Source organism: Rattus norvegicus, chromosome 7 (genome assembly GCF_036323735.1).
Source record: "Rattus norvegicus strain BN/NHsdMcwi chromosome 7, GRCr8, whole genome shotgun sequence".
Lineage (NCBI taxonomy): Eukaryota > Metazoa > Chordata > Mammalia > Rodentia > Muridae > Rattus > Rattus norvegicus.
In genome coordinates, this window is record NC_086025.1 from 65,023,125 (window position 1) to 65,041,782 (window position 18,658).

Sequence of the window (18,658 nt, forward strand, 5' to 3'; positions counted from 1 at the left end):
GGTAGAGTCTACATAGAGGTATGAATAGTGCTGCAGCCAAGCGGTCACAGTAGAACAGAACTGATAGAGCTGGGAGGATTTGAGAAGAGAGCTCTTTGAAAGTCACCCAAAAAATAGGCAGGGAATAAGCGATAAACTTCAAGGACCGAGCGTGCACATGTCTGTATTGAGGTCCTGGAAGGAGAAAGGAGATTCCGAAAAACGACACAGGGGTGGTCGGAGGTTGTCATGAGAGTGACCGGATGGAGAGGGAGTTTAGCATGATAGGTGGGAGGGAAGATTAGAAGACAGCGGAGTGGGGCAGGATCAAGAGGGGAGACTTAAAACGAGGCATAAGGAGTATAGTGAGGGTAACTATGGGAACTAACTTAAGAAGGGTCGTGGAAAGAAAGGTTGGAGTGACCAAAATTAACATTGGGTCTATTGGGGGACGGGCACTGACTGGAGCCTGGCAGAGAACTGTGAGATGAACACCCTTCACCCGCCACCCACCAGCAGCCACTCCAGTACCTTCGGGGCCTACGGTGCTGATGAGCAGCTCCGCCCGGCCCCGGGCCCTCGCGGCCGCAGCCAGCACCGGCAGGCTACCCGGGGAGCCTTCGCTCACGAACAGCCTCATCGTGTCTCGGAGCCCACGCTGATGCAACCGGAACGGGCCTCCAGCTTCTGGGTTAAGCTGCAAGGTATATAGGGAAATGGAGTTCTGGGGCGGCCGCACGCTCGCAGTCAGCTCCAAGAAAGCCGACTATGTATCCCATCATGCACCAGCACAAAACAGGAAATGGTTACCAATGAGAACCGGAAGTAGGTAATGCGGGCTAGCGCGGCACTCTGGGTCCTCCGCTCCGAGAGGATCGTTTGAACAGTGGAAGCCGGTTGCTGTAAAGCGGGACGAGAGCGGGGACGCGAGTGGTGGCATTTTTTGATTCTGTAGTGGTCGATAAAGTGGTGATTGTGATTGCCGATTCAAGTTGTTAAGAATCGGAATTCTTAATTTCCGTGTGTGCCATGCTATGGCGTGCTTGTAGGGATTGGAGAACGTCTTGCGTGAGTCCTACTGTCCATTTAAGGCCCCAGGAATTAAACTCAGGTCATCAGGCTTGATGGCAATGCATTTAACCTCCTCGGTGCCCGTAATCAGTGTTTTAAGATTTCAAAGGGGCACACAGCTGTAGACCCAGCCCTTGGGAAAGTCCAGAAGTTCAAAGTCATTCTTGACTACATACCGAGTTCCAGGGTAGCCTGGGCTACCAGAAGACCTGTCTTTAATAACAACAACAATAAAAAAAAAAAAGTCAGTTTTGTAGTTGGGGAACTATAGGCTAACTTTAGTGTCAACTTGGAAATTAATGTGGCTATCCATCAGCCTCAAAGGAAGTGGCTAGTGAAATTTTATTTTTAGGAATTGGGAATGTAGTTTAGTGTTTGCTTAGAACGTACAAACCGCTGGGTTCACCCAATACAGGACACTTTGTGTGGTGGTACACCCACCTCTGTAATCCCAGCGTTGAAGAGGTGGTGGTAAAATGATCATAAATTCAACATTATCCTCTATTGCAAGCTAGCCTAAGCTTCTAACTTTATCAGTAAATCAATGAGGAGGCCTGGAAGGATGGCTCAGCAGAGAACACAGGCCGACCTTCACCCTGGACTCTCCTTTGAGTCCTAGCATTTGCATGGTTCACAGTTGTCTGTAACTTGAGTCCTAGGAGAATCAGACTCCCTCTTCTGGCCTTTATGATTACTGCATGCATGTGGTGCAGTGACCTACCTGCATTCATACAAATAAAATTAAAAGAAAAATGAGTTGGATGTGGTGGGACACTCCCTTGATTCCGTAACTCAGAAGGCAAAGGCTGTTGGATCTCTTTGAGTTCAAAGCTAGCCTGGTCTTTATAGTCCTAGTCTCAAGAAAAAAAAAAGGGGGGTGTATGGTTTTTGTTTTGTTTTATTTCTTAATTAAAATAAGGGGTTGAGAGATAGCTGAGGTTAGGGAGCACTTGATGTTCATGCAGAGGGAGGACTAAGACCTAGCTCCAAGCACACAGATAAATGGCAGGCAGCTCACAACCTTCCTTAAAACTAGTGCCTCTTCTAGCCTCCATAGACCTGCACAAAAATGGTATACTCTGGTTGGGGATTTAGCTCAGTGGTAGAGCGCTTGCCTAGCAAGCACAAGGCCCTGGGTTCGGTCCCAGCTCAAAAAAAAAAAAATACTCAACTTTCAGGCAAAACTCTCATACACATTAAAAAAACAAAAACAAAAAACAAGCCCTGAAAAAGATAGAAGTGAAATAGCACAGCCTCCCATTTATGTATAGCTAGACAATCACAGCAAAGGGACATGAGAGTGTATGTTACAAAAGGTCAAACTGAGGGGAAGTGGGAGATTTTGCAATAAACACACGCAAAAGAGATATCCATATTTATCTTTTTAAAACTTTAGCATGTGGGTTCGGTCCCCAGCTCTGAAGAAAAGAAAAAGAAAAAAAAAATTTAGCATGTGGCTCTCTGCTCCTGGCTCTTCTAGAGATGGTCACATCTTCTTATGCAGTGCCAGCCTTGTCCCTGTAGACACCATAGTGAAGGTCTGTGTGAATGGATTTGGCTGTATTGAGGCCCTAATTACCAGGGCTGCCTTCTGTTCTGCAATTGGCAAGGTGGAGATTGTTGCCATCAACAACACCTTCATTGACCTCAACTACATGGTCTACATGTTCCAGTATGGCTCTACCCACGGCAAGTTCAACGGCACAGTCAAGGCTAAGAATGGGAAACTTATCATCAATGGGAAGCCCATCACTATCTTCTAGGAGCGAGATCCCGCTAACAACAATTGGGGTGACACTGGTGCTGAGTATGTCGTGGAGTCTACTGGTGTCTTCACCACCATGGAGAAGGCTGGGGCCCACATGAAGGGTGGGGCCAAAAGGGTTATCATCTCTGCCGATTCTGCAGATGTCCCCATGTTTGTGATGGATGTGAACTACGAGAAATATGGCAACTCAAGATTGTAAGCCTGGGGCTGGAGAGATGGCTCAGTGGTTAAGAGCACTGACTGCTCTTCCAGAGGTCCTGAGTTCAAATCCCAGCAACCACATGGTGGCTCACAACCATCTGTAATGAGACCTGATGCCCTCTTCTGGTGTGTCTGAAGATAGCTACAGTGTACTTACATATAAATAAATAAACCTTTAAAAAAAAAAAAAGATTGTAAGCCTGTACCACTAATTGCTTAGCCCCCCTGGCTAGGGTCATCCATGATAACTTTGACATCGTGGAAGAGCTCATGACCATGGTCCATGGCATCACTGCCACTCAGAAGACTGTGGATGGCCCCTCTGGAAAGCTGTGGCCCAATGGCTGTGGGGGAGCCCAGAACACCATCCCTGCTTCCACTGGGGCTGCCAAGGCTGTGGGCAAGGTCATCCCAGAGCTGAGCAGAAAGCTCACTGGCATGGCCTTCCATGTTCCTACCCCCAGTGTATCTATCATGGATCTGACGTGCTACTTACAGAAACCTGCTAAGCTGTGATGGTTTGTGTATGTTCTGCCCAGGAAGCGGCACTATTAGAAGGTGTGGCCTTGTTGGAGTAGGTGTGCCATTGTGGGTGTGGGCCTTAGGAACCTCATTCTAGCTGCATGCAAGACAGAGTTCTGCTAGAGCCTTCAGATGAAGATGTAGAACTCTCAGCTCCTCCTGCACCATGCCTGCCTGGATGCTGCCATGCTCCTGCCTTGATGATAATAGACTGAACCTCTGAACCTATAAGCCAGCTCCAATTAAATGTTGTCCTTTATAAGAGTTGCCATGGTCATGGTATCTCTTCACAGCAGTAAAACCCTAACTAAGACACCAGTACGAGGACATCAAGAAGATGGTGAAGCAGGCATCCGAGGGCCCACTAAAGGGCATCCTGGGCTACAACTGAGGACTAGGTTGTCTCTAGTGACTTCAATAGTAACTCCTACTCCTCCACCTTCGATGCTGGAGCTGGCATTGCTCAACGACAACTTCGTAAAGTTCATTTCCTGGTGTAACAATGAATACGGCTACAGCAACAGGGCGGTGGACCTCATGACCTACATGGCCTCCAAGGAGTAAGAAACCCTGGACCACCCACCCGAACAAGGACACTGACAGCAAAAGAGAGGTCCTTGGCTGCTGAGGAGTCCTTGTCCCAATACTAAGCATTTCCCTCACAGTTTCCATCCAGACCCTCATGATAATGGAAGGGGCCTAGGAAGTCTTACTCTCTTTGAATACCATCAGTAAAGCTCACTGAACCAAAAGCACGCAACCAGTATGTGTGTGTGCATGAGGGGGCACATGTCTGTGGTGGTACATGGAGGTCAGAAGATAACTTTGTAGAGTTGGTTCTCACCTTCTCTGCTTTTGTTTTGTTTTTGGAGACACAGTGTCTTCATTATGTAGTTCAGGCTGTCCTGGAACTTTCTATGCAAACGATGCTGTCCTGGCACTTACAGAAATCCACTTGCCTGGGCTTCCCTAGTACTGGCATCAAAGGCATGTACCAGCACACGAGGTTCATCTTCCACCTCTATGGGTCTCCAGGCTTTCACTGCAAGCACCTTTACCTAATAAGCCATCTTGCTGGCTGGAGAGATGGCTCAGCGGTTAAGAGCACCCGACTGCTCTTCCAGAGGTCATGAGTTCAATTCCCAGCAACCACATGGTGGCTCACAACCATCTGTAAAGAGATCCGATGCCCTCTTCTAGTGTATCTGAAGACAGCTACAGTGTACTTATATATAATAAATAAAATAAATCTTTAAAAAAAAAATAAGCCGGGGCTGGAGAGATGGCTCAGTGGTTAAGAGCACCGACTGCTCTTCCAGAGGTCCTGAGTTCAATTCCCAGCAACCACATGGTGGCTCACAACCATCTGTAAAGAGACCGGATGCCCTCTTCTGGTGTATCTGAAGACAGCTACAGCGTACTTATATATAATAAATGAATAAATCTTAAAAAAAAGAAAAAAGAAAAAAAATAAGCCATCTTGCTGGCTCCAAAAACAATACAGGGTGGCCAGATGGAGTGGCACATACTTTTTTTTTCTTTTTTTTGGAGCTGGGGACCGAACCCAGGGCCTTGTGCTTGCTAGGCAAGCGCTCTACCACTGAGCTAAATCCCCAACCCCAGCACATACTTTTTTTAAGGTGTATTTATTGTGTACTTTTTAAGGTTTATTATGTACACAGTGTTCTGCCTGCATGTATGCCTACACACCAAAAGAGGGCACCAGATCTCATTAGAGATGGTTGTGAGCCACTATGTGGTTGCTGGAAATTAAACACAAGACCTCTGGAAGAGCAGCCAGTGCTCTCAGCCATCTCTGCAGCCTCTGAGTGGGAACTGGGATTTTGTGTGTGTCTCTGGATCTCAGTGAATTTGAGGCCAACCTTGTCTGCAGCGTGAGATCCAGGACAGTCAGGGTTACACACAGAAAAACATTGTGTCAAAAAACCAAAATAGGGGTTGGGGATTTAGCTCAGTGGTAGAGCGCTTGCCTAGGAAGCGCAAGGCCCTGGGTTCGGTCCCCAGCTCCGAAAAAAAGAACCAAAAAAAAAAAAAAAACCAAAATAATAACACTATCCAGTGGGCATGATATCATACCAATAATCAGCATTCAGGAGACCAAGACGGAAGATTGCTGCAAGTTTGAGATCAGTTTAGGACACAGAATGAGCTCAAAGGCTAATCTGAGATTGATAGTGAAACTTTGTCTCAACATACCCCATCCAGACCAAAATGATACTGAAAGATGCTTGTCCCAAGCACCAAACCTGGTGTTCTGAAGTCAATCCCCAGAACCCACAGGGAAAACAACTCTGGAAAGCTTTCCTCTGACTTACATTCACACATACACACAAAATAAATAAATACGTGTATCAATAATAAATGAAGGAGCTGGAGAGGGGGCTCAGAGGTTAAGAGTGTGTACTGTAGAGGCCCCTTGCAAAGGATTGGCATTTGTAGCATTCACACTGAGCAGCTCACAACTGCTTGCAATGGGATCTGATACCTTGTTCTAGACTCCACAGGCACTTACATTCACACACAATGCCCTCACTGATACACAGACACATGCCCTCACTGACACACACACATGCACATGCCCTCACTGATACACACATAGATACTCTGACTGATAAATGTGCACACACATGCTCTCACTGATACATACACACACACATATACTTTCTTTTCTTTTTTTCTTTTCTTTTTTTTCGGAGCTGGGGACCGAACCCAGGGCCTTGCGCTCGCTAGGCAAGCGCTCTACCACTGAGCTAAATCCCCAACCACTACACACACATATACTCTCACTGATACACATATGCCCTCACTGATACAAACACACACACCCTCACAGATTCACACAAACACATCATACTTTCACTGATACACACACATGCATGCCCTCACTGATACACACCCACACACACAGTGTGCTTTTATATAATAAATGTCTTTAAAAAGAAAAATCCAAGAGCTAGGCTGCTGTGGTGGTTTCAACCCCAACACTCAGGAGGCATAGGCAGGCAGATTTCTGTGAGTTTGAGGCTAGTCTTGTCTACAGAGTGAGTTCCAGATTGGCCTTGTTCTACATAGTGAGAGCCTGTCTTTTTTTTTTTTAAGGTATTTATTTTATGAATATGAGAACCCTGTCCCTGTCTTCAGACACACCAGAAGAGGGCATCGGATCTCACTACAGATGGTTGTAAGCCATCATGTGGTTGCTGGGAATTGAACTCAAGTTAAGAGCTGTCAGTGCTCCTAACAGCTGAGCTATCTCTCCAGCCCTGAGCCCCTGACTTTAAAAAATAAAGTAAATACAAGGACTAGAATGTGTCTCGGTAGAAAAGATCTTGTCTGCTATACAGAAGGCCTTGGGTTCAATTGCCAGTAGAGTTTGAGGGGAGGGGACTTGGACAAATACACATTTCAGTGTTTGATAATCAGTTGAATCACTGTGAGTGGAGAGGAAAGAGACAAGACACTGCCGGGTTTCTGCAGGCACAGCCGAGCGTGCGCTTTTCCATCAGGTGCTGGTACTATCTCTCCACAGTAATTCTTATCACCCTGCATTTCAGTTGTAAGAGAGGGTACCAGCCCATAATTACCACCACAATCGTCATGGCCCTGCCTAGCATATGTATTAGCAAAGACTCAATGGATATTCATTAAATTTAAGTCTAACAGCTGAATACCGGCTCTGGAAGTGTCTTAGGGTTTTACTGCTCTGAAGAGACAGACACTATGACCAAGGCAAGTCTTATAAAGGACATTTAATTGGGGCTGGCTTACAGGTTCAGTCCATTATCATCAAGGCAGGAGTATGGCATCATCCAGGCAGGCAGGTGCAAGAGGAGCTGAGAGTTCTATCTACATCTTCATCTGAAGGTTGCTAGCAGAATATTGACTTCCAGGCAGCTAGGACTAGGGTCTTAAAGCCACAGTGACACACCTACTCCAACAAGGCCACACCCATGCCAACAGGGCCACACCTACTCCAACAAGACCACACCACCTAACTGTGCCACTCCAAATACTGGGCCAAGCAAATACAAACCATGACAGGAAGAGTAAGATTTGTGGGGAAGGTTGACAGGTCCAATTCAGTACAAACTGAATTTGTAGTACCTGTGAAATACTTGTGGAGTTTTTTGGTGGACAGCAAATAAGACCAGAGATCCAGAGAAAGATCTGGACGGGAGATATAGTGCGTAGCAGGCTACAGAGGCCATTTGAGAGAGTAAGGTCTCCGAGGCAAAGCAAAGGAGACAGCTCAGATGGGGTTTTGTGGTTTAAGGAACCGGTGGGCGGGTGGAGGAAGTTTCTTCCTCATGATGCAGAAAAGCAACAGCCATAAGGGGAACAGGAAAAGGCAGCAGCAGAGATCGGCTGGGTTGTGCCACTGAACTGTCAAACAGCTGCAGGATTACAGAGTGTGCAGAGCGGAGGAGTCTCCTTGGAAAGGGGGAGAAGTGAAATACTGAAGATCACTTGCGTAGGCAACTCCAAGAAATTAGGAAAGGAAGGCCAGAGAGCAGGAGGCAGAGGAGAGATGGAGAGGCACGCTGTGCTTTGCTTTTGAGACCGAACTTAGATTGTAGAGCTCAGACTTCAACCCTTTCCCCTCCCCCCAGGCTCTCAAAAACTGGAATTTACGGGTATGAATCCCCACTCCTGGTAGGTACCTGGTAACTTAAGAGTCTCTGGTAAAAGGACATTTTATTTATTATATATGAGTACACAGTAGCTGTTTTCAGACACACCAGAAGAGGGCATCAGATCCTATTCCAAATGGTAGTGAGCCACCATGTGGTTGCTGGGATTTGAAATCAGGACCTCTGGAAGAGCAGTCAGTGCTCTCAACCACTGAGCCATCTCTCCAGCCCAAAAGGGCATTTTAATAAAGAGACAGAGGAATCTTGAAAACATTTCAAAGTGAATAAAAGCAGGGGCAGGAACAGGAGAGATGGCTTAGCCGTTAAGAGCACTGACTGCTCTTACAGAGGACCCAGTTTTGGTTCCCAGTACCCACTTGGCAACTCTTAACCTCTGAGCCATCTCTCCAGACCCCCTGGGGTTTTTTTTGTTTTCTTTCTTTCTTTCTTTCTTTCTTTCTTTCTTTCTTTCTTTCTTTCTTTCTTTCTTTCTTTCTTGGTTTTGTTTGTTTGTTTAGCCAGGGTTTCTTTGTGTAGCTCTGGCTGTTCTGGAACTCACTTTGTAGACCAGGCTGCCTACAACTCACAGAAATCCAGTTGTCTGTCTCCCAAGTACTGGAAGTAAAGGCATGCACCACCACAGCTCCACCCCTATCCCCCCCAAAAAGTCAATAAGGAGGTGCACACCTGCAATCTCCATATTGGGGGTGCTGAAGCAATGGTTGCCATGAATGTGAAGCCAGCCTCCATATAGTGAGTTCCAGGTCAACCTCGACTGAAGAGCAATAGTGAACTTTTTTATTTTTTATTTCTTATTTTTTATTTTTGGTTTTTGGTTTTTCCAGACCGGGTTTCTCTGTATAGCTCTGGCTGTCCTAGAACTAGCTCTGTAGATCCAGATCTTGAACTCACAGAGATCCTCCTGCCTCTGCCTCCCAAGAGCTGGGATGATTAATATCGGTTGTTTTAAAAAAAGATAATTTTGCCAGGCATGGTGGGGGATTCATGCCTTGAATCCCACCACTGGGAGGCAGAGGCAGGAGGATCTCTGTGAGGCTAGCCTGGTCTACAGAGCTAGTTCCAGGACAGCCAGGACTGTTACCTAGAGAAACTTTGTCCTAAAAGACAAAGAAACAAACAAAAAGATAATTTTAAATATCTGAATGAACAGGCAGGTAAAATCAGCCTTTGGAGGAGGGGAGGAAGAGATGGGGCATGCCCTCCACGCAGTGAAAGTGAGGGAGCCTAAAGAGGAAGGTCCTGGAGGATGAGGAGCAGACTTCAGATTACGTCAAGGGAGGAGAGCTGGCTGTCTCATGTCACCAGAGGGAAGGGGCACTCGTCTTCTACTCCACCTCCACAAACAGAAACTGAAAACCTTACCCCATGCAATGGAGGAAAAGCAAAGAATTGAGAAGTTAGCTTTTGACTGTTGGCACTCCCAGGCTAGTCAGTCCCTCTGGCCTCTAGGGAGAGAGAGTGATGTCATGTGACATCAGTCTCCAACCACCTCTCATGACACTTTTATTTATTTTAGAGATAGGGTCTCACTACATAGCTCTGGCTGTCCTGAGACTCAGGGTGTGTGTGTGTGTGTGTGTGTGTGTGTGTGTGTGTGTGTGTGTGTGTGTTTAAGATTTATTATATATAAGTGCATTGTATCTGTCTTCAAACACACCAGAAGAGGGTATCAGATCCCATCACAGATGATTGTGAGCCCTGTGTGATTGCTGGGATTTGAACTCAGGACCTCTGGAAGAGCAGTCAGTGCTCTTGACCACTGAGCCACCTCTCCAGCCCTAGAACTCAGTACATAAGGCAAGGCTGGCCTTGAACCCATAGAGATGCACCAGTCTCTGCCTCCTGGGTGCTGGGTTTAAGGTGTGAGCCACTACGTCAGATTACTGTACTACGTGTGCATAGTCTCCAGTTTAGCTGCAAGTGGTAAATTTCCTGTGCCATCAGTGAAGCTTGGTCCCCCTTAAGCATCTCATGGAGCCCATTCCTTTGTCATTTGTCATTATTGACAGCTCCTTCCACACAGGAGACAGTCCCCAGTCAGTTCTTGATAAGAATAGAAATGAAAGGGCTGGAGAGATGGCTGGGCAGTTAAGAGCACTGGCTGCTCTCCCAGAGGACCCGGGAGGTTCAATTCCCAGCACCCATATGACAGCTCACAATTGCCTGTAACTCTAGATCCAAGAGATCTGATGCCCTCTTCTGGCATCTTCAGGCACAGGGCATTTGGATGGTTGCACAAACATACACACAGACAAAACACTCACACATAAAACAAGGATGCAAACTGATGGAGCCCCACAATAAACCTGGAGACCCCTCCACAAAGTTTATCTATGGATCTATGAATCGTGCCCCATCATGTGTCCTCGATAGAGCTGAAGGTGACATGAACCCCTCTTTCTCTTTTCTTCTCATTTGTTCTTAGTTTTTCCGGTTGTGGGTCTGCACAGGAAACATGAAGCATTAAGTGTGGGGCAGTTGGTCACCGGAACGCTGAGGTCTGTGCAAGCTTAATAAAGGGTTGTGACATAACCTTTTCTCCACCATTATCACCTGTACTTTTGCCTGTTTCTCTTGGCCTGGTTCCTCCTCCTCCTCTTCACGGTCTTCCTGTGTCTAGCTCAGGGCTCCTACCAGCATCACAGACCAGGTCTTTCTGACCCTGGAACGTCACGTAACCTCAAGGTATCTAAAGGAAAATTACCAAGCTAGGTCATCATCTCGGATTCCCTGCCTTGCTAGCTATGTAGGCTGTTGACCACATCCTCTCTCACCTTGTTTATATACTTCCTCCTCAGACACATCACACAGAAGTCCTGGGCCCCCAAACCTGTGCTGATCTCTCCCACCCTTCTTCTCACTCCAAGGGTCCTGCACACACACACACACACACACACACACACACACACACACACTCACTCACACAGTGCTCTTAACACACAAAAGCTCACTCTTAGAGCCATGTCCCTCTATACGGAGTCACTCACTCCTATTTGCTTCTGGAACTTCAGCACCCCCTTTTCCTATAGGTGACAGTGCCAACCACCATGTTCTCAGGCCAGTGGTGGCCAAGTATTTGGAAAAATCTAGGACTGAGTCTACAAAGCCCTTCTCAGGGGCCGGAGCTCTGTGCCCTTTATCCCTTTGCTTATACAGGGGCAGATGGCCGGCAGGTGTCTCTGGCCGAAGGTGACAGGTTCCTACTGCTTCGAAAGACCAACTCAGACTGGTGGTTGGCAAGGCGCCTGGGAGCGCCCCCCAGCTCTCGGCCCATCTTTGTTCCAGCTGCATATGTGACAGAGGAATCAGTCTCCTGCCACAACCCAGCAGGCAGTACCCACAACAGTTCCCTCTGGACTCCTGGTAAGTAAGTCTTCCCCCTTCTCTCTCCCCAGCTTGAGACTGTTACTCTCCTCCTCAGCTTCTGCTGACTCCCCTTGCTTTTCCCTAGCTCTCACCCACATGTCCCCTTTACCCTCTTAGCTCCAAGCTATCTAGGATTCACGTCATTTCCCGGCAGCCTTGCCCCACATTCCTTGACAATTCAGCCAAGGTGATATCTGTCCTCACCTGCCACTCCTCCACATCTCTCTTTCCAGGAACAAAGCTGTACCGTGGCTCCCTGGAAGATCTCTACTTATCTCAGGAACACCAGGTTGTTTCTGGGCAGCCTCCTCACTGTTCCCACAAAATGTGCAGAAGTGTCAGCATGGCCAATGTGAAGCTCTGCTCTCTGAAACCCTTCAAGGAAGGGCCCCAAGAAAGGTTTCTCTCTCAGGACTGTTGGAGGACAGAAGCCAGTGCTGCTGCTGTGGTGAGTTACAGAGCTTCCTCAGAGCATGGCTCAGAGTGTGATAGGCAGGCCTCCTGCACTACAGCCTGCATTACAGCCGGCCCTGTTCTGTGTGAAGTGGTGAACAGGACAGCCTCCCTCCCTTAAGTACCGAAGGTGGGAGAGGGGGGACACTGACAACACCCCACCCTTAAAGAACTGAGAGGAGGGGAGAAGGGGGTAGAGTAAATAAGATGAACACAAGCAGGAGAAGATCCTGCAGGACAGGAAGAGTGGCCGTAAGCAAAGAAGGGGGATGAGAGAGAACGGCCAAGTTACACAGCCCCTGAGGGTATAGGGTGTCCGGTCCAACAGAGGGAACGTCAGCAGACTGCTTTTCTGCAGTTTAACTCCTAGCCCAGGGCAAGGTTTGTCCTATGTCCTGTCTTCAAGTCAGGACACCACTGAGTTCCTTCTAAAACTGCATGCCTTGTTCAGCCCCTCCCCCTCCATCTTTTTTTTTTTTTTTTTTTTTTTTTGTCAGTTGTACTTTGAGCCAAGGGTCTTTCTCCAACGTAGGCCTGGCTGACCCAAACTCCTTATGTAGTCCAGACCAACCTCCCTCAAACTCCAGGAGTTGTCCTGCCTCAGCCTTCTAAGCCTCTCTCTCTCTCTCTCTCTCTCTCTCTCTCTCTCTCTCTCTCTCTCTCTCTCTCACCGGTGTCTAACAAGTCCCTCCTCTCATACCTCCCCAGCTCTAGCGTGGTCTCTCATTTCTTGGTGTCCTCTTTTACTCGAAATGGTGTGAGGAAGGGTCACTCTCTCCTTCCCACCCCCAAAAACCTGTTCCCCTTTCCTGCAGCTCTGGGGCGGGGTTGCGTAGGGGGAGGAGGGAAGTTGGCAACAGGAAGTGAAGAGAGGAGCAAAGACTGTGAGGGGAAGAATTTTTAAAAAGCAGCCGGGGCCTGGGGTTTCTACCCGTGTACCAGGGGCCCTCTGGCCCAGAGCTGACCGTGAGTAAATGGGAGAGAGATTGGGAGGGACAGGGGCAGAATTAGTACCTCCCCCTTCCTGGTTAGAAGCAGACAGGGTCCCAGCTCCGGTGTACTAATCTGGTGGGCCTTCTCTGAGGTCCAGGGTTCCTGTCCCAAAGACCTTTCATCCCTCCCATGCCCCACACAAGGCTGGGCGCCTAGGAGCAGCTCCCAACCGAATTCTATTCTGTCTCTTCCTTCAACTTTCAGGTCATCGAGACCCCAGGGAATTAAAATTACCCGCAAGAGTCTTATGCTGGGGAAGTACAAGGCTGGGGTCCTGATGCCAGCCCTAAAAGGAACTTGGCTCCCAGAAAGACAGTTCACACAGTTCTGATACCTCGTCAGAGCTTCCTGCAGTAGACAGGGAGTGGGACAAAGATGAGAAAAGGCCATCCATCCATACCCTAACTAGGACTGCGTAATTACCATCTTTTATTTTTGGAGACAGGTTCTCACTATGTAGCTCATAGTTCTGACTGCCCTGAAACTCACTATGTAGACCAGGCTGGCCTTGAACTCACTGAGATCCGCCTGCCTCTGCCTCCCAAGTGCTGAGATTTGAAGGTGCGCGCCACCATGCCTGGCTTTATGATTACCTCTTGCCCTCTGTTCAAACCTAAACCTCATGTTAGGACCCCAAAAGCAGAATTGGGGATCACTGGATCTATTTAGATGACTGATCTGCTCCTCACTGTGGCCACATTTTATATGTATAGGTGTTTTACCTGCATCTCTGCTTTTATCAACACATGCATACAGTGCCCTCAGAGGCCAGAAGAGGCTGTCAGACCTCCTGGAACTGGAGTTACAGCAAACTTTAGCCCTAATGTGGATGCTGAAAATCCAGTCGGCACCCCCCCCCACCCCTTCCCCGCTCCCTTCTGCCCCAGAAGACAGCCAGTGCTCTTAACCAACAGAGCCATCTCTCCAACCCCACACACTTTCCTCTGTCCTTTAGCATTGCCTCTTTGATTGAATCCTGGGGACAATTAACAGAGCTTAGATTTCTAGAGCTGACAGGACACAAACTTCTGCCCTAACAACACCAGTAGCACCTGGACCTGACCTGGGGATGGCGCTCCTGTGTCCCCATCCCCTAATCCCCACCTTCCCACTCCTGTACCTCCCCCCCCTCCTGTTTCCCCTCCATCCCCCCCTCTCTCTGGGGCTCTCAGAATGTCAGAAGAAAGAGAAAATTGTGAGAAGTGTTGAGAAGTGTTGAGGTACCATCCAGATGTTGCTTTGTCTCCCCCTAAACTCAGAAATCTGGCTCCATGGAGCACACAGAGGCTTTGATCAGGGACAGTAATCCTCTGCAACATCAGGAATGGCTGAATGCACAGGTTAGAACCCTCCCACTTCTCAGTCACGCGTTAAAAAGTTAACTTATTATGACCTTTCCCCTATTCCTCATACGTCCTAGGACCTCCAAACCGAAGGTTTGTCTCCCTGTTTCAATTTCCCATCCTCAGGATTTACCAAGCCTCAGCCAAAGCATCCCGTGGCCTGATGTCTCGGAGCAACCCTGTCCACACGTGAGCTCTCCTGCCTCTGAATCCTAAGATCCTGTCTGCATAGCCCTGCAACACCTGCTCCTCTGAGACATTTCCTTCCTGGGTGCTTGTGCTTCTCAGTTTCCCCCGCCCCAAACTTTAACGGTCCCCACTTCTGGTAGATCCCTTGGAAACACTGGCTGTGGTGGGTGGCACAGGGTGGCTTACAGACAGTACCCCATACCCTTCCCAGGAGGAAAGGTCAGGCCTGCTCAACATGACCAAGATTGCTCAAGGAGGGCGCAAACTCAGGTGAGAACTCAGACTATGCCAGGAGTCTGGGCTGGTGGATTTCACAGGGTAGAGAGCCGTGATGAGTGCTCAGACACTCCAGGTGAAATTCTAAAATGACCTTTTAACTACCTCTACGCCTCCCTCTCCTCCCCCACAGGAAGAGCTGGGGCCCTGCTTGGGTAGTGTTAACTGGTAACAGCCTTGTGTTCTACCGAGAGCGGCCACCGCAGTGTGCACCCTCCCAAGGCTGGGTGAGTATCGGCCAGGGGGAGCTGCAAGGATTTGGGGTTACTGGTTTGCCTCAAGCCGACCTAGGCGGGGGCGGTGAGGAAGGAAATGGAGAGGATGGTACAGGAAAGAGGAAGCAGCTCACCTCCCCGGAGAGGGAAGCGGTGAGGAAACAAACTCTTAGCCTCAGTTTCTCTTGTAATTGCCAGGCGCCGGCTGGAAGCAGACCAGAAAGTAGCGTGGACCTGCGCGGGGCGGCCCTGGCCAGCGGGCGCCAGCTGTCCAGCCGCCGGAACGTCCTGCACGTGAGTGCCTTCCAGGCGTCCCCAAAGACAGGGTGACCCGAGGGCGCTCGTCCTCGCAGGGATTTGGGCTCTCCTCGCTAACGCAAGCCTTCCCCCCGCCCGGCTCCCCCACCCTCCACCCCCAGATCCGCACGGTCCCAGGGCATGAGTTCCTGCTGCAGTCGGATGAGGAGACGGAGCTGAGAGCATGGCACCGCGCGCTGCGGGCGGTCATCGAGCGGCTGGTTAGAAGGGTGCAGACCCCTGATGGCACCCGGGAGGCGAGACCCGGGAAGGGGGGACACCCAAGAGAGCTAGGAGGCACAAAGGGATGGGCTATGAATATCGGACGAGGCAGTCTCCCGGTGGAGCCCTGCCCTTGACTCGTGCTGGAATGTGGAGGGAGCTCTGGTACCGAGGTTGGGGTGCAGATGTTCTCCAGTCCAACCTCTCACCCCGGCCGCCCGGGTCTAGGATCGGGAGAACCCCCTGGAGCTGCGTCTGTCTGGCTCCGGACCCGCTGAGCTGGCAGAGTTGAGTGGTGGTGAGGATGACGAATTGGAGTCGGAACCGGTGTCCAAGTCCCTGATGAGGCTTGGCAGCCGCAGAACTTCCAGTACGTAGAGGGCCGGAGCTGGGCCCGGCTGGGGTGCAGAGAATTGGTCTTCCCCTCCAGCTCACTGTCCTGGGCTTTGCAGGTCGGTGTGCAGAGGGCACTGACCAGAAGAACCGCGTGCGGAACAAGTTAAAGCGGCTAATCGCAAAGAGACCAACTTTACAGAGCCTTCAGGAGCGGGGTCTGTTCCGAGGTAGGGTGGGCTGGGCCCGCTGGGGAGCTGCTCTTCACTGCTCTTCGTATCGGCTTTCCTAGTGTCTTTATTTATTTTTTTTATTCTTTTTTTCGGAGCTGGGGACCGAACCCAGGGCCTTGCGCTTGCTAGGCAAGCGCTCTACCACTGAGCCAAATCCCCACCCGCCCTACTGTCTTTATTTTGTGTAGATTTTGGGTTTCGGATTTTATTATTGGCTTTCAGTATTTATACCAGGCTTTACTCAAAGTTGGGCAATCCTGTCTCAGCCTCCTAAGTGTTGTAGGGATTACAGGTAGGAGGACCATGCCTAACCTAATAAATCTGTTTTCAGGATCTTTTATTTTCCTAATTTTAGCATTAACCAAAACTCTAGTGAGGCTCAAAATAGAATTTCCAGCGCTAGATAGATTCCAGTTTGCATCTGTCCCTGCTTTTCCCATACCTCATTGTTTTTGGTCAGAAGGAGGCCTCCTTTCCCCCAGGTAGCCACCAATTCCTTACCTCACTCCCTTCCTCTGCAGACCAAGTTTTTGGCTGCCAGTTGGAGTCGCTGTGCCAACGGGAAGGGGATACCGTGCCCAGCTTTGTCCGGCTTTGTGTTGAGGCTGTGGATAAAAAAGGTTATTTTTCCAAAGACACCCCCGCTGAAATCTCTCCTTTTGAGCCCCAGTTTCCCATGCCCCCCATCTCTGCCTTCCTCCTGACCCCTCTCCCTCAGACTACTCACACACACACTTTAGAGTTGGAGACCTCATCCCTGTCTCCTAGGTCTAGATGTGGATGGCATTTACCGGGTGAGTGGGAACCTGGCAGTGGTCCAGAAACTCCGCTTCCTGGTAGACAGAGGTGAGACAACTTGGGAGGAAGTAAGTGGATCTAAGAACCCCGCTCCCGATACCTCAGAACCAAGAGTGGTTCTGAGTGAGGGAGCTGGGACTGCATGCCTAAGCTACTGGTCTCTCACGAATGTTTCAGAACGGGCAGTGACCTCCGATGGGAGATACATGTTCCCAGAACAGCCAGGACAAGGTACTTACATGGAAAGCCTCCAGACTGTCAGAAAACCAACGTTGTACCCCATGTCCTGCCCCTTCCCCATGTCCTGCTGTCCCCACACCCTCCTTTATTTATTGCCCTACTATAGACCATCCACATTCTTGTGACCTGCTTTGACCATATTTCTCCAGAATTCCTGGCCTTTGAATATGGAATTCTCTGACTCTTCTGAGCCTTCAACCCAAGGAACCTCTTTTTCCTTCTAGAAGGCAAATTAGATTTAGACAGTGCTGAATGGGATGATATTCACGTGATCACTGGAGCTTTGAAACTTTTTTTCCGGGAGCTGCCACAGCCTCTGGTGCCTGCGTTGTTGCTGCCTCATTTTCGGGATGCCCTTGGTAAGGGTTGAGAGCTTCAGATAATACTACTCATATAGGCAAGCATGCGGTAAAGAATAGAACAGGGGGTCCCTTCCGTCTTTTTTTTTTTAAGATTTATTCATTTATTATATAAAAGTACACTGTAGCTGTCATCAGATACACCAGAAGAGGGCATTGGATCTCTTTACAGATGGTTGTGAGCCACCATGTGGTTGCTGGGAATTGAACTCAGGACCTCTGGAAGAGCAGTCGGGCGCTCTTAACCGCTGAACCATCTCTCCAGCCCCTGCCATCTTTACTACAGGAATGGACAATAATTTATTTGCGAACTCCAGTTGTTTTCGGAGGGTGGGAATATCTGTGAATAGAGGGTTGAGTTGAATAAGAGTTCTGAGGGTTGCCGTTGGGCTTTGTGGGAGAGTGCAGGGCTGCAGTAAGGTGAGCTTACCATGTGTAGGGCCTTCAGTTGGATCTCTTGTACCAGAGAGAGCGAGCCAGACAAATGATACCATCCAAGGACATGGGAAAGAGTGGATTTACCCACCCTGTTGTAGCCCTTTCCCTAACCTCACTCCCTGTCCTTGCCCTCTCTAGAACTTTCTGAGCCAGAGCACTGCCTCTCTAAAATACAGAAATTAATAGACTCGTTGCCGAGGCCCAACCATGACACTCTGCAGTACATCCTGGAACATCTGTGCAGGTCAGGGAGACTCAGCAACCTTGTTCGTGCTGGTGAGGATAGAGCGGGTGTTCACTGGGGACCCTGACCAGGGAGGGTGGAGACAGGGAGACACTGACATGTGTCCAGGCCTTTGGCTAGCTCAGCCAAACGAAGGAATTGATAAGAGGATAAGAGGAGGGGTCTCTGGGAGAAGTAAGAGGATTCCTTCCCTGGCCTTAGTCTCCCGAGGGCCAGGGGTGGCTTCCTTAGCTGAGTTGTACTTGGATAGCTTTGAGTGTGCACCTCCTACATTGTGAGCAGAGCTAGGGGCTGTCCCTGCAGCTGAGAGACAGGCACTTCGACCCTGTTTGTGCCTCCAGACTGTATTCTGAAGGTTTCTCTACTGGCCCATCTTTGCTCCCTGTTAGGTCTGTTCTTGGTTAGGCCAGCATGTGGAAGGATTCCGGAGTGACCTCTGATCTGC

The 18,658-nt window shown here is 49.2% G+C and overlaps 2 protein-coding genes and 1 pseudogene across 16 annotated transcripts in view; 2 read left to right on the top strand and 1 right to left on the bottom strand.

Moving 5' to 3' along the window:
* Mars1 (methionyl-tRNA synthetase 1) overlaps window positions 1–756 on the bottom strand; it is a 17,425-nt gene extending 16,669 nt beyond the window's left edge. Inside the window, exon 1 of one of the 2 annotated variants that reach the window (XM_006241451.5) lies at window positions 511–756. In XM_006241451.5, coding sequence (XP_006241513.1) covers window positions 511–619 — 109 coding nt within the window. In that variant the 5' untranslated portion in view covers window positions 620–756. The remainder of the gene's footprint in view (window positions 1–510) is intronic. The other variant, NM_001127659.1, reaches the window with a different exon arrangement.
* Gapdh-ps23 (Glyceraldehyde-3-phosphate dehydrogenase, pseudogene 23) lies at window positions 729–11,578 on the top strand (annotated as a pseudogene).
* Arhgap9 (Rho GTPase activating protein 9) overlaps window positions 10,899–18,658 on the top strand; it is an 8,314-nt gene continuing 554 nt past the window's right edge. The window contains exons 1-15 of one of the 14 annotated variants that reach the window (XM_006241466.4): window positions 10,899–11,577; window positions 11,814–12,028; window positions 14,286–14,366; window positions 14,496–14,558; window positions 14,770–14,828; window positions 14,968–15,061; window positions 15,248–15,343; window positions 15,469–15,576; window positions 15,797–15,938; window positions 16,021–16,131; window positions 16,656–16,754; window positions 16,903–16,980; window positions 17,110–17,163; window positions 17,397–17,531; window positions 18,108–18,245. In XM_006241466.4, the coding sequence (XP_006241528.1) occupies window positions 11,262–11,577; window positions 11,814–12,028; window positions 14,286–14,366; window positions 14,496–14,558; window positions 14,770–14,828; window positions 14,968–15,061; window positions 15,248–15,343; window positions 15,469–15,576; window positions 15,797–15,938; window positions 16,021–16,131; window positions 16,656–16,754; window positions 16,903–16,980; window positions 17,110–17,163; window positions 17,397–17,531; window positions 18,108–18,245 (1,789 nt within the window). In that variant the 5' untranslated portion in view covers window positions 10,899–11,261. The other 13 variants (XM_006241465.4, XM_006241467.4, XM_006241464.5 and 10 more) reach the window with 13 other exon arrangements.